We start from the raw sequence: 12,525 nt of genomic DNA, 5'->3' as shown, positions 1-12,525 counted from the left end.
GGAGGCGAGGCTTTCCATTCCTGGAGCGCGCACTGCTTCGCAGCAGCGCCCAAGTCACAGCTTCACATGCAGGTAATGTCATGGCCGGCATACCTGGGTTTGGCCACCACGCTGCCGTCCCTTGTGAGGATAAATCCGGCCCCGTGGAGTCTCTGGCGTGTGATGCGACTGGGACACATGCACACTTTTAGTGGGAAGGTTTTGTACATCTTATCCACAGCGGGGTGCTTTAAAGTGCCTGTAGACACCTTCTCGTCACTGTAGTTCCACGTCGGTCCACTCCAAGCACCCCTTTCCTCCTGTACCGTGTCAGGCTTGTCCACCTTCTCCTCCATGTGGTTCTACCGAAGGCCACTAAAAGGGCTACCTGAACGCTAGAGCAACATCAGGCATGTGCATACCCTTGCTTTCATGCGGCTCCGCAGAGGGCAGCGCCGAGAGGCCACTTACATGTAATGACACGCCAGACCTGTCCACATCCTCATCTCCAGGTGAGTCCACGAGGTTCACTCTACAGCTACACTTATCTCGGGCGCACGTGAGATCCATTCGCACCTTCTCCTTCGTGCTGTTCCATAGAAGTCCCCTCCAAGGGCCCTCCAATCTCGAGTGCCACAGTGATCCGCAGATATTCCTTGCATCTGGTGTCCTTGATTCCACAGAAGACATGAGTACCCTTCTCTCCACAGTCCTCTTCACTACACCCCACCACTCTGGTCTTATTGACCGTCTCTCCGCCGGTTTCCTTCCCTTTGGCACCACAGACACCTTGTCAAACGCGTCTCATGCTAACGCCCGCTGAATGCTGGACCGCCTCACCGGTCCCTGGTCCCAGGCGGGGCTTCTCGTGCCCTCTCGCCCGTGCAGTCAGGGCTCCTGCGCGTCTTCTCCTCGCGCTGTCTCTAAGGACCCACCAGTGACTAGTCCCGCTCTGTGATGTCACAGAAGGCCTCTCTCTGGCCCGGCCTGCGCGGTCTCCTGTCAGCCGCCACTGAAGTGTGCGCGTGTCTTCTGTGTGACGTCAGAGGCCGAGCTCACCGCCTCCCTGTGGTTGCACGTCTGATCTGTGCATGTGCAGTTGATCGTGTCACTTGTTGCTTCTGTGTGGTGCCAGGGGGGTCCCCTGCAAGGTTTCTCCTTAATGTGGTTCTGGAGGGGAGGGTGGGGGTTGGTCCACGCGATGGTATGTCTCAATTAAAAAGACGGTGACTTCTTGAAGTCTCCTTTGCTGCTGACCAGAGCCACATCAGATGCCCCCCCCCCCCCCCACCGTCCACCTTCCCACCAATAACCCGCTATACTCCTACAACCCTTCTCTTTGGTTCGTCTGTAATTTTTCTTTCTCCCCACTTTATCTTCACACCCTTTCGCTCTGCTCCATATTACCTTAACCCACCCTACCCCAGCCCCTCTCCCCACCCCCTTTGTTGCACTTTCGCCCTGCTCAATACCCCCACCTGCACAGTTTACCCCTACTCCCTCGAATGCCCTTCTCCCTCGACCTTTCCATGCTACACATCAGCTTACCCTCTCTTTCCTGCCCTTCAGCTAGCATCCAACTGACATCCATGTTCCTTCCACCCCCTCCCTGGTCTCGACTCACCTTTCCAGTGGTAGGTGCCTGGTGCCCCCAGCATAATGTAGTGGTTATCAGAGGTGAAGCCGACAGATGTCCCCTGCTGGCAGAAGCCAAATTGGTCATGGCCTGGGGTGCGGCCTTCGCAGAACTTCCATTCGCCCCCATCTTGCTCGCCGTTGACAGTTAAGTCTTCACTCAGGACGTAGCAGCGGCCAATCACATCCCGGGTCTCCGATGGCTGCTTGACCCGCTGGCGAGCCTCGTAGAGATGGGCACAGGCCTGGAGTACAGGAAGAGGGTGAACGAGGGCTCCATGTCCCTTACATCTAACACAGACACACAAAAGGGAAAATTCGGACATAGACACGAAGGTGCAAACACAAACACCTTGAAATGGGGACACATTCAAAATAGTTCATACAGATCCACTTTGACACAGGTACACAAAGACATGCTTAGGCACTGAAAGAGATAGAGAGACAGAGAGAGCGATATACTCAATAGACCTAGCCATACAAATATACAACACTCATATTTGCATAAAGACTCACCAGTGCAAGAAAAAAAAAACATGCTCAGACCCAGGGTTACATATAGACACAATGAAAACACGTCAGGGGTGCACGTGCACACACTGTAAGAACTTAGGGCCATATTTAGAACTTGGTGGAGGGGTTACTCCGGCACAACGGTTACGGATGTCTTGTCCGCTGAAATCTTAATCCCATTGCACTGAAATCTGAGGGCCAGATTTACAGTTTGGTGGAGGGGTTACTCCCTCACAAATGTGATGGATATCCCATCCGTCGCACTATGATCTCCATAGGCTTTTATGGGATTGTAATAGGGCAGACAGGATACCCGTCCCATTTGTGACAAAGTAACCCCCTCCGCCAAACTCTAAATGAGGCCCTAAATCCCACGGAATATAATGGGATTTAGATTTTGTCAAACCGGACATTCGTCACTGTTGTGACAGAGTAACCCATCCTCCAAGTTCTAAATCAGGCCCTTCATCTTTTTGCCTTGTTTCCCTAGCTTCTGTTTTTTTTTATTTTTTGCTACGAATATCTGAGCAATGCAGATAAAGTGCAGCTGGGCTATGAAAAACAGTTCAAAATTTCATTTGTACTTCCTAAAAATGAAAAAAGGTTCTGTAATTACAATGACGTTTTAGACACTTTGCTAAGTCAGCTGTACTATGTGCACACGTGGTGTAAGCTGAAAAAAGCTACATCTCACATGTAAGCTGCAGGAACATTTTCTCCCTATTTACATCTCAAGAAAACTGTAACAGGCTCAAATCAACATATGTGGTTGTGAAGATGTAGGTCACTGGTTAAACAAATCTAAGCCATATTTTGAATTAAAATTCCAGATGTAATACTTGTTTAATCAGTTATAAGCATGCATTTAAACTGTGAATATCTTCTCAGTGCTTATACATCTGAAATGGAAAACTTTTATTTTCCAATTCAAATAGAAAACAAGGCTTAAAATCCAAATTTTGTGCAAGTAACTGAAGCAAGGCACAGTTTCAAAGTGCAACAGTTTTGTCTAACACACATTTTTGCTAAGTTTTGTTAAACATAGACACATACTCAACATTTTCAGCCTGTAGATTAATACATAGAACACAATAAGTTAAACCTTTGGATTTTGTTTACCTACATTTCTAAATGCCTTTTGTAAGAATGCCTTTTATAAAACCTAACTGAGGAGAACAAATAGATAATCCCTTTCCCTTGGCACCACTCCCTGTGGCTCAGACATAATTCACACTTTTTCACCCCTTGAGCACTATGGCCAGTTACTCACTATCAAAAGGTTATTTTCTAGCAAATGGGTTTTCATGCCCAGTGGACCACTTCTACACATGGGCTGCAGCCAAATTTGTCTAGAAAGGATGGGATTAGTCTCTGGTCTTGTGAAGGCATGAGTGGGATGGTGTTAGGAAAAGTCTGGGCAGAGCTAGACAGAAGACAAGGGAAAGCTTAAATCAGCTATCCTTGTGGGTTTGATACTAAACAGTGATGGATGGATTGCTTGACTTAATCTCAGCCAGTGGTAATCACTTGGGGCTGCATCTCAATCCATCGTTATTTTGCACACCATGCCACCTCAGTTTGAACCCAGCTATATGTAAATCAGTCTTGTCCCTGCTCCAATCGGAACAGCCCAGTCTGCCAAGCCAGGTCCTCCATGAATCAGAACACAAGCAACCCAAGACTGGGTTTGCCCTAGTTATGGGCTCATCAGTGGGGTACAGCTGGGTCCCAGTGGAACAGTGTGCACATGTACCAAGCTATGCCTGGCTGAAGAGCCCAAACTAGGGCAAAACAGAGCACAGCAGCAATTGTTTGTCAACAACTCTTGACCCCTGCTTCAGTTCTGCTTGATTTTGCAGACACTTTGTAGAGTTCTTGTAATTTTCAAAGATTTGGATTGGATCACACAGATTCAGAATAGGTGCGAGGGAGAGACAGAATGACAAAGAGATAAGGGACGAGAGAGAGAAAGCCAAATAGTCCAAACACACTCCTGACACTCCCAAATTCACAACAATGCACAGCAGAATGCAAAAGAATGGAGAGAGAGACAGGAAGACAGAGACAGATCGAAGCATAGACGGACACTGATATACTCCAACCAACCCCCGGATTCACAGAGGTACTCTGACCCACCAAAGACAGAATGGCACAGACACAGATACTAAGACACTTCAGAAGACAGACACACATAAACACATGCTTGCATTGGAAGAGGGTGTAACACGGGCCAATATAAACCAGGAAAGCCCGAGGAAGATGCCTAAAATGTGTTCAATAGCATAAGCACACGACTGCCTCTCCAGTCCTTTTTAACGCTCCCTGCACAGGATGGGCTCATTGCTTCGGGCTCTACCACCCCACAAAAGACCCTCATATGTACTGAGAACACCACCTGCCATTGATATCCCAACCATTGCAATAGGGTCCATTGATATATTCCTAGGGAGCTTCCTAAAGAGCCTGTATTAGTGTAGCCAATTGGAAGATACGCTGTAAAATGATCTTACTCCGGAGACAAGAGGCTGCAGTGCAGAATTGGACAGGAAGATGCACTATAGAAAGACGTCTCCTCGTTAAGTCCACAGCGTGCACTAGAACAACCTTAAGGAAAATACAAAGTAAAATGGTGTCTCCTGAGTCAATAACTAGCACTGGAGCAGCTAACAGGAAGACAAAATGTTGAAGAGTTTTTGCTCCTGAGGCAAAAGTGATCACTGGAGTACCCAATGGGAAAACACAATGTGGAGTGGCTTGTAGAATGACGTCTCCTCCCAAAGAAACAGCATTTACTGGAGCAACCAGCATACAAAAGATTCTACAGGTGAACTATTTCCAAGAGGGGGGCATAGCTAATTAAAATCACTGCAGTCTCATCTAGGTGTGGCTTTTCCTAGGAGGTGGCATCACCGAGTGCTAAGGAAATTGGCTCACATCAATCCATGTCAGAAGCTGGAGGGACCCACGCACATCCATGAGAGTGGATATAGCAAAGCCACATCCTCATTAGACATCAGCTTCACAAGATGATTAAGCAGGACATTTAAAAAGCTCAATAAGGACTGTGTGGGTCTCCAACAATTTAAACAAACATCATGTGCTGAACTTGTAAAGCACAAGAAAAGTCTTCAAAACACATGCATGGTTACTCCTGAACATTGGGCTAAATAGAATTGGATTCCTGAAGAATCCTCGCTTTCTAAAGCCTTTGAAATTTCTGAACAATTAGGACATTCTGCAGCCAGCCGCAGATGTGGCCTATACTAGGAGGTGAAATTTACTATTCTAGTTTCAGTCATAGAATATTTTGGGATAGCACAACTCTCCCTCTCTCGCTCTTTTTACTGTTTTAGACCCTTTTTAAGAATGTTTGGAGAAAGTTATACATTTCCCAAGTATTTTTAGGAAGGGTTGAAAAGTAGTAATTGCGTATTGCAGACAGTGCTGCCTGCTCAAGGCAAAAAACACGTGATTCCGAACATTTTGGGCTTTCTGAATCATTTAAACTTTCTGAAGCATTGAGACTTTCTGACACATTGGCACTTCCTGAGAGATCCAAAAGGAACGCCAATACAAGTCAAACATTATAGTAATCTGGAGACCATGGCGCTCTTGTGAAGCAACCCTTGGTCTGCGGTAGGACACCTATTACCTTCACATATGCCCACTGAAGGACACCCAAGAAACTATTCTGACTACCTAAGGGGCCCTTTGAAACTATCCCTGGCACACTGACGGGCAGAGATTAAACTGCATCCGTCAACATAGGGTACTAGAGGAACTGTCCTCTGCGCTTCTCATCAGTGAGGCCCAAAAAGGTAAAGAGCCACTTGGGTTGCTTGAGATCCAATGTGTAGGGGAAGAAGCCTTGTCTTCTTGGCTGGACTACTCTTTTGGGGCCTGACCAAGGAGATTTACATGTGATTGGTCGCCCCAAAATTTTGGAAGGGAATGCTACCCAGAGGAGTTGAGAAGAATTTCCATAAACACCTTCACCAATCTCTTGCTATTGGCTTAGGAAAGGACTTTTGCAAAACTTACCACAATCTTGCCACCGATGCCCTGGCTCTTCACACTGACTCCCAGCCACTGGTTCTCCTTGCTCTCCCTGCTTTCATCAACTGAAAGAACAAAAGCAATATAAATCACAGAAAGCACTGTCAGTCATTATACTGTACTCCTAAACTACTAAGCCAAGACATTATGAAAACTTTGTCAATTAGTAAAAGTTGTCCTTCCTTTCAAACATGCCAATGTGACACCCTTGTCAATCACTGCATGCTGCCCTCCTAAAACACCAGTCCAAGAAAGCATCAAAACTGACTCAGTCACTGCAAGCTGCTCTCATACACCACCATCTCATGCCAGCATGAACCTGCTGCAAATCACTTCATTAGTAAAAGGTGTTGTTTCATACCACCACAATCGGTGTGCAACCTTTTTCAATCAATGCTAGCTACCCTTCCAGAACGCCAGTCCAAAACAGTGTGAACTCCAAGTCAGTCTCTGCAAGTTGCCCTCAACCATCCCACACCAGCTTGACATCAGTGTCAATCAGAGCAAGCTGCTCTCCAGCGAAACTAGCAAAAGGTTTGAAACTTCAGTCTAACAGTGCATGTTACCCTCCTACAACATTTGCCAAAGACACAGTGAAACGTGTCAAAAAGGTGCTAGTAGGCCTCACACACCACATGGCCAAGGCAGGGTGATAGACATGTCAATCAGTGCACAATGAGCACCTTGAACACAAGCCAAAGACAACATGAAACTGATATAAATTAGTGCAGGTTTCCCCTAAGAAACTCACCCAAGATAGCAAGAAAGTCATATCAATCAGTGCATGTTGCCATCATAAAACATACACTTAAGAGAGTGCACCCCAAGTAATTAAAGTGGAAGCTGCCCTCTTAGAACACAGCTCAACACAGAATGAAACACCTTTAATCAATGCAAGCTGCCCTCCTAGAACACCTGCACACGACAGAACGAACCAGTATCAGTTACATTATGCAGTAATTCTATGTAATTCTATGTCACCCAAGACATTGTGAAACTGATGTCAAGCAACACAAGCTGTCACCCTAGACCAAAATCCAAAGTAGTCTAAGATGTGTGTCAGTCAGTCAGCGTAAACTGCACTCCCAGATCTCAAGTCCAAGACAATTTGAAGTCCATGTCAATCAAAGCAAGCTGTCTTCTTACCACTGTGCTTTTTCTCTTACCCACAATATAACATGGGCTTCACTTTACTGTCCCACTTGTACCTCCTTTTCCAACACAATTTTCTTCCCACACTCACAAAAACCCCATTAGAATTTCCACTCCATCCTCATATTCTCCTTCTATTCCTGGCATCCTATGGCCATCTTGCAGCCTGTGATCTCAAATATTTACTCCTTCCACCAATGCCTAGCAGTCCTCTCCCTCCCACATTTCTGACTAATGTGCCTACTTTCAACACCAATTTGTCATGACTCAGTGACCGGCACTGAACAAGCACTATGAGTGCCTTCTCCTCTATGGCTAGACTTGCTCTTCTTTCCTGTATTATTTCTGCCAATTTAGCTACAACTACGTCAAGTTCTGCTGGGAAAGGAGTTTGTGCAATCCACTGTACGGTCTTTCATCTGTGTTTTTCATATGGTCTCCTGTATGGGATACCTCTGCCTTTAACTCCAAATTCCATGAAACAAGGCTAATCCTAATGATAATTACTTTATGCATAGCCACTACTCAATTTCAACACAGTTATTAACAAACATAATCACTGAAAAGCAACCTGCCTCTACTTCCAAACACAGCCATGGGTCACCAAAATCCTAGTAAAATAAAGGATTTACTAGAAAGCGTTTTCTCCTTGGCGTGCATACCAGAAAGCACTTCTTTTTTCACACGCCTGCATGATAAGGCTATTTATGACTACCAACAGATATACACATATTATGCTAGTTTTGCTGCAGTGTGTCGGGGGTTGTGACGTAATAGGCATTCACGTCACCAACGAGCACCTGCACTCAAGAAATCATTAACTTTTTTTTTCCCTGACGTTCATACACTCTGCTGTCATGCCATTAGGGCACAATCTTTTGTGACTGATAAACTCATTCTCCCTCCAAAAACTGAAGCAATAGTAGAACAGGTTACATTGTGTTTTTAGGCCAAAAAATCAATCAATGCCTCATTTAAATAATCACTTAAATCCTGTCTCTATAAATCCAGCTCACAACAGTGACCATAGGAAGTAATCTCCACTAACATCCTGTAGCATTATGAACAAAATGTCTACCTTCTTTCCCTTTGTTGGTGTAGTGAACTAATATACAAACTCAATCAATTCAAACACAGAATCCCAAAACACCTCAAGATCGGAAATTAGCAGTGGTCCTGAAAGAGTCTCTTTATTCAGAGATATCATTTCAGGAAATAGAGCAGCCCCCACGCTGCCACCGCTACCCTACTCCCTGCAGTTTTCCTTCTATAATTTGTATGCATTTCAAGATTTGCATAGTGTGAAGCAGCCATGAAATATTGTCCGGTCTCAAAAAAGCAGGATAAGAAGTTTGTCTCCTCTACAGCTGCTCTCTGCACCTCTAGACTAGTTTTCTCCCCGTGCTCCCACTTTTGTTCTCCTGAAGAGTAGAAAAGCAGGCTCACTGCAGCATTAAGGTAATACAGTCTGCACTTCCTAGGTAGTTAATGTTAAAGAGTGTGCAGGGTAGGGGGGAGCAGCTCGCTTCCAGAATCACAAAGTGTTTCCCATTGCCATGGGATGAGGTGACAAAATGTAATTGCAACAGTGATGAGGATTCCTGGCTTTGGCAGCGTATGGAAGACGAATTGTACGGGTGTGTGTATGGATGGGACATGTGGTGTGTGGATGGGGCATACAGTGTGTGGGTTGGACATGTGGTGTGTGGATGGGGAAGTGGTGTGTGGGTGGGGCTTGTGGTGTGTGGATGGGTAAGAGGTACGTGGATCGGGCTTGTGATGTGTGGATGAGGCATGTGGATGAGGCATGTAGTGTGTGGATGGGGCATGTAGTGTGTGGATGGGGCATGCAGTGTGTGGATGGGGGAATGTGGTGTATGGATGGTTCATGTGATGTGTGGATGGGGGTGGTGGATGGGGTGTGTGATTGGCATGTGTGGTATGGGGCATGTGGTGTGTGGATGAGGCATGTGGTGTGTGGATGGGGATTGTGTGTGGAGGATGCATGTGGCTGGGGCATTTAGTGTGTGGATGGGGCATGTGGTGTGTGGTTAGTGCATGTGGTGTGTGGATAAGGGCATGTTGTGTGGAGGATGCATGTGGATGGGGAAGTGGTGCGTGGATGGGATTTGTGATGTGTGGATGAGGCATATGGATGGAGCATGTGGTGTGTGGATGGGACATGTGGTGTGTGGATGGGGCATCAGGCGTGTGGATGGGGTATGCAGTGTGTGGAATGGGTCTTGTGGTGTGTGGATGGGGCCCCGTGATCTGTCGATGAGGGCATGTGGTATGCACAGTTATGGTTAAAGGAACTGTCAGGCTCAAAGCTCATGTTTAAATAACTTAATTTTGTGGGCTTCTTAGTGTCATTCAGGCTCGTAAAGTAGAAATACGGGGAGAAGTGAATTCTATATCTGCGCTTTACCATCTTAATTCAAACTAGCGGCACATATTTCATATATGAAATATTATGCTTTGAGGACAGACTCAACAGAGGCAAAAGACCCAAGTAGAGACTGCATGTGGCAGTGCAATGAAAAAAGCGGTACATATATTTTTTATGAGGGGAAGAACCTGAGTCGTGTAGCGCAGGTTCAATAATAGCGACAAATTATTTAAGTTTCTAATCATAAGCAACCTTTACTTGAACCCGGAGAAGGTCACTTCTTAAAATAAGCGTTTATCAACAGACACTGGATGAAAGGCTGGCACGGGGATGTGCAGCACATACCAGCTCTGAGCACAGCTTCTGTGCCAGGACCGAGCCCGAGCACAGCGTGTGCTAACAATACCCTGAAGTACGGCGTGTGTACCAACAATACCCGCAACTACAGCTTCTGTGCCACGACCGAGCACAGCGCGTGCTAACAATACCCTCAAGTACGGCGTGTGTACCAACAATACCTACGTGTATGTAGCTCCTGAACCGAGCACGGAGTATGTACCAACAATACCCACAAGCAGTGCTTGAAATGGAAAAATAGAAGTGCAGGTACTCTGTATCCGAGTACCTGTTTGTTTCTGAGAAGTGCTGGTACTCGTCAATGAAATGTATTACGTTTTTCTTGAGAAGTGCAGGAACTCTCCCTCTCAAAATAAAAAAAGTGCCGTTACTCGGTACCGGACAGTACCTGCCCATTTAAAGCACTGCCCGCAAGTACTGCTCCTGAACCAGCACTGAGCCCCAGCGCAGCGCATGTACCAACAATACCGCAAGTGCAGCTCCTGAACCGGCACTGAGCTGAAGCACATCTCCTCCATCTAGCATTGCTAGGCGCTGCGCTCCAGGACACGAGCAACCCAGTCCATTCACACACATCAAAACCCACCAAATACAAATGTCTGTCAGCCATTCACCCCGCCCCCCCCAATGGTGTATTGTGCCACCACTACAGGAATGTGCACTGCCGCCGCAATATCAGGCATGATGCGCTATATAAATCATACAATACAGTAGAACGGGCTTAGCACTTTAGTCCGTCCCTCCGTAGGGAGTTCAGGGGAGTTCCTTACCAATTCTTTCCGAGCTTTCCATCCAAGTCCTTGACGTGTTAAATGCAGCTCAAGTACTAAACTCAAGTGCAGCTCATGTAGCCGCTCTGAGCCCAAGCAAGCGCAGCTCTTAAGTCAGCAATAACCCGGACACAACTTCTGTACCAGATCTGACCCAAGCACAGCTCTCAAGCCAGCAATTACCCAGACACAGCGCCTGTACCATGATATGACCGATCTAAGCACAGCTCGTGTGCCAGCACTAACCCTGATACACCTCCTATACCATGGCATGACTGATCAAAGCACAGCTCTCAAGCCAGCAAGGACCCAGACACAGCGCCTGTTCCATGACATGACTGATCTAAGCACAGCTCGTGTGCCAGCACCAACCCAGACACCGCTCCTGTAGCATGCCATGACTGATCTAAGTACAGCTCGTGTGCCAGCACAGCACCAACCCCAGGCACATCTCCTGTACCATCGCATGACTGATCAAAGCACAACTCTCAAGCCAGCAAGAACCCAACCACAGCTCCTGTACCAGGAGATGGCTGACCCAAGCACAATTCCCATGCCAGCACCAACCTAGGCACGGACCTGTATCAGGATGGAGCCAATCACAGCTTCCGTGCCAACACCAACCAAAGCACAGTTATCATGCCAGCAACAAACCAGACTCAGTTCCTGTACTAGAACATGCCCAAGGGCAACACATGTACGAGCACCAATCCATGCACAAATTCTGTACCAGTGAAAAGTCTGAGGTCCACTTCTATGCGTGCACAACCCTGTACACAGCTCTTCAGACATTATTGATTCTTAGCACAGAGCAGAACACAGTTTGTGCACAGCTCCAGTACCTACACCGGTCATGCAGCGGGATGACAAAGCACAGTGTCTGTAGTAAACAGTTCTTGGACCACCCCAGTCAAAGCTTCAAGCACAAGCATGGCATAAAGTCCAAAGCATTTACCACAAACAGAACTCGCCCATCGCTCCTGCACAGGACATTATACAGTTCCGAAAGTCATCCTATGTCTTGCCACTAACATTTTGCTTTGGCATTCTAACATACATCATGCGGAAGAAGGTGGCCAGAACCTGTGGGTGGGCCCAAAAGAGGTTGCTTCTGACTGCATCAGAGGTGGAGCAAGTATGTAAGTAACACTGACCTACCTAAGCCCTGCAATTCCTGACCTCCATGTCCTTGCAACCACCCTACTCGGCTTGTTGCGGACTCCATAGAAGAAATACAGTTTTGTGTAAATAACTTTGCACCTCTGGTGAGCTCTAGGCGAATTCTTGGATGCATGCCTAGATGTGTTTTTGTTTTTCTGCAGTTCTCCCTATGCTCTGTCACCCAGATCACTTGTGTTCGGTCTCAGCTGAGAAGAACCATTGACTTTAAAAACACCAACCAAAAAAATGTGGGGTCCCTCAAGGAACAACCCTGTCGCAGATCCTTCTCAACACCTATACAGCCCTGCAGGGCTACATCCTGGCCACCCCCAACACTGGTCACAATGCATATGGACATTATCCGGACTGACCCAGAATGACCTAGGAGATTTGGAGAATGCCATCAGGCTGAAAACCGTCTGAAAGCAGCTCTGCTCTGGATGCAGCTGTCTTAAGATCTAGATCCTGCTCATGGACCCAATAAATTCTTCACTCCGCTTTCTCAGCTGGTCA

General features: G+C 46.7%; 1 protein-coding gene across 4 annotated transcripts in view; it reads right to left on the bottom strand.

Annotated features, from left to right (window-relative positions):
- ITGA7 (integrin subunit alpha 7) overlaps positions 1–12,525 on the bottom strand; it is a 259,855-nt gene that overhangs the window by 159,166 nt on the left and 88,164 nt on the right. For all 4 annotated transcript variants that reach the window (XM_069230634.1, XM_069230633.1, XM_069230636.1 and 1 more), the window contains exons 3-4: positions 6,169–6,248; positions 1,604–1,859 (exon numbers count right to left, since the gene is read on the bottom strand). In XM_069230634.1, coding sequence (XP_069086735.1) covers positions 1,604–1,859; positions 6,169–6,248 — 336 coding nt within the window. The remainder of the gene's footprint in view (positions 1–1,603; positions 1,860–6,168; positions 6,249–12,525) is intronic.

This window comes from Pleurodeles waltl, chromosome 4_2, assembly GCF_031143425.1.
Source record: "Pleurodeles waltl isolate 20211129_DDA chromosome 4_2, aPleWal1.hap1.20221129, whole genome shotgun sequence".
NCBI lineage: Eukaryota > Metazoa > Chordata > Amphibia > Caudata > Salamandridae > Pleurodeles > Pleurodeles waltl.
Note: the sequence above shows the minus strand (reverse complement) of the source record. Positions and strands in the feature narration are given on the sequence as shown.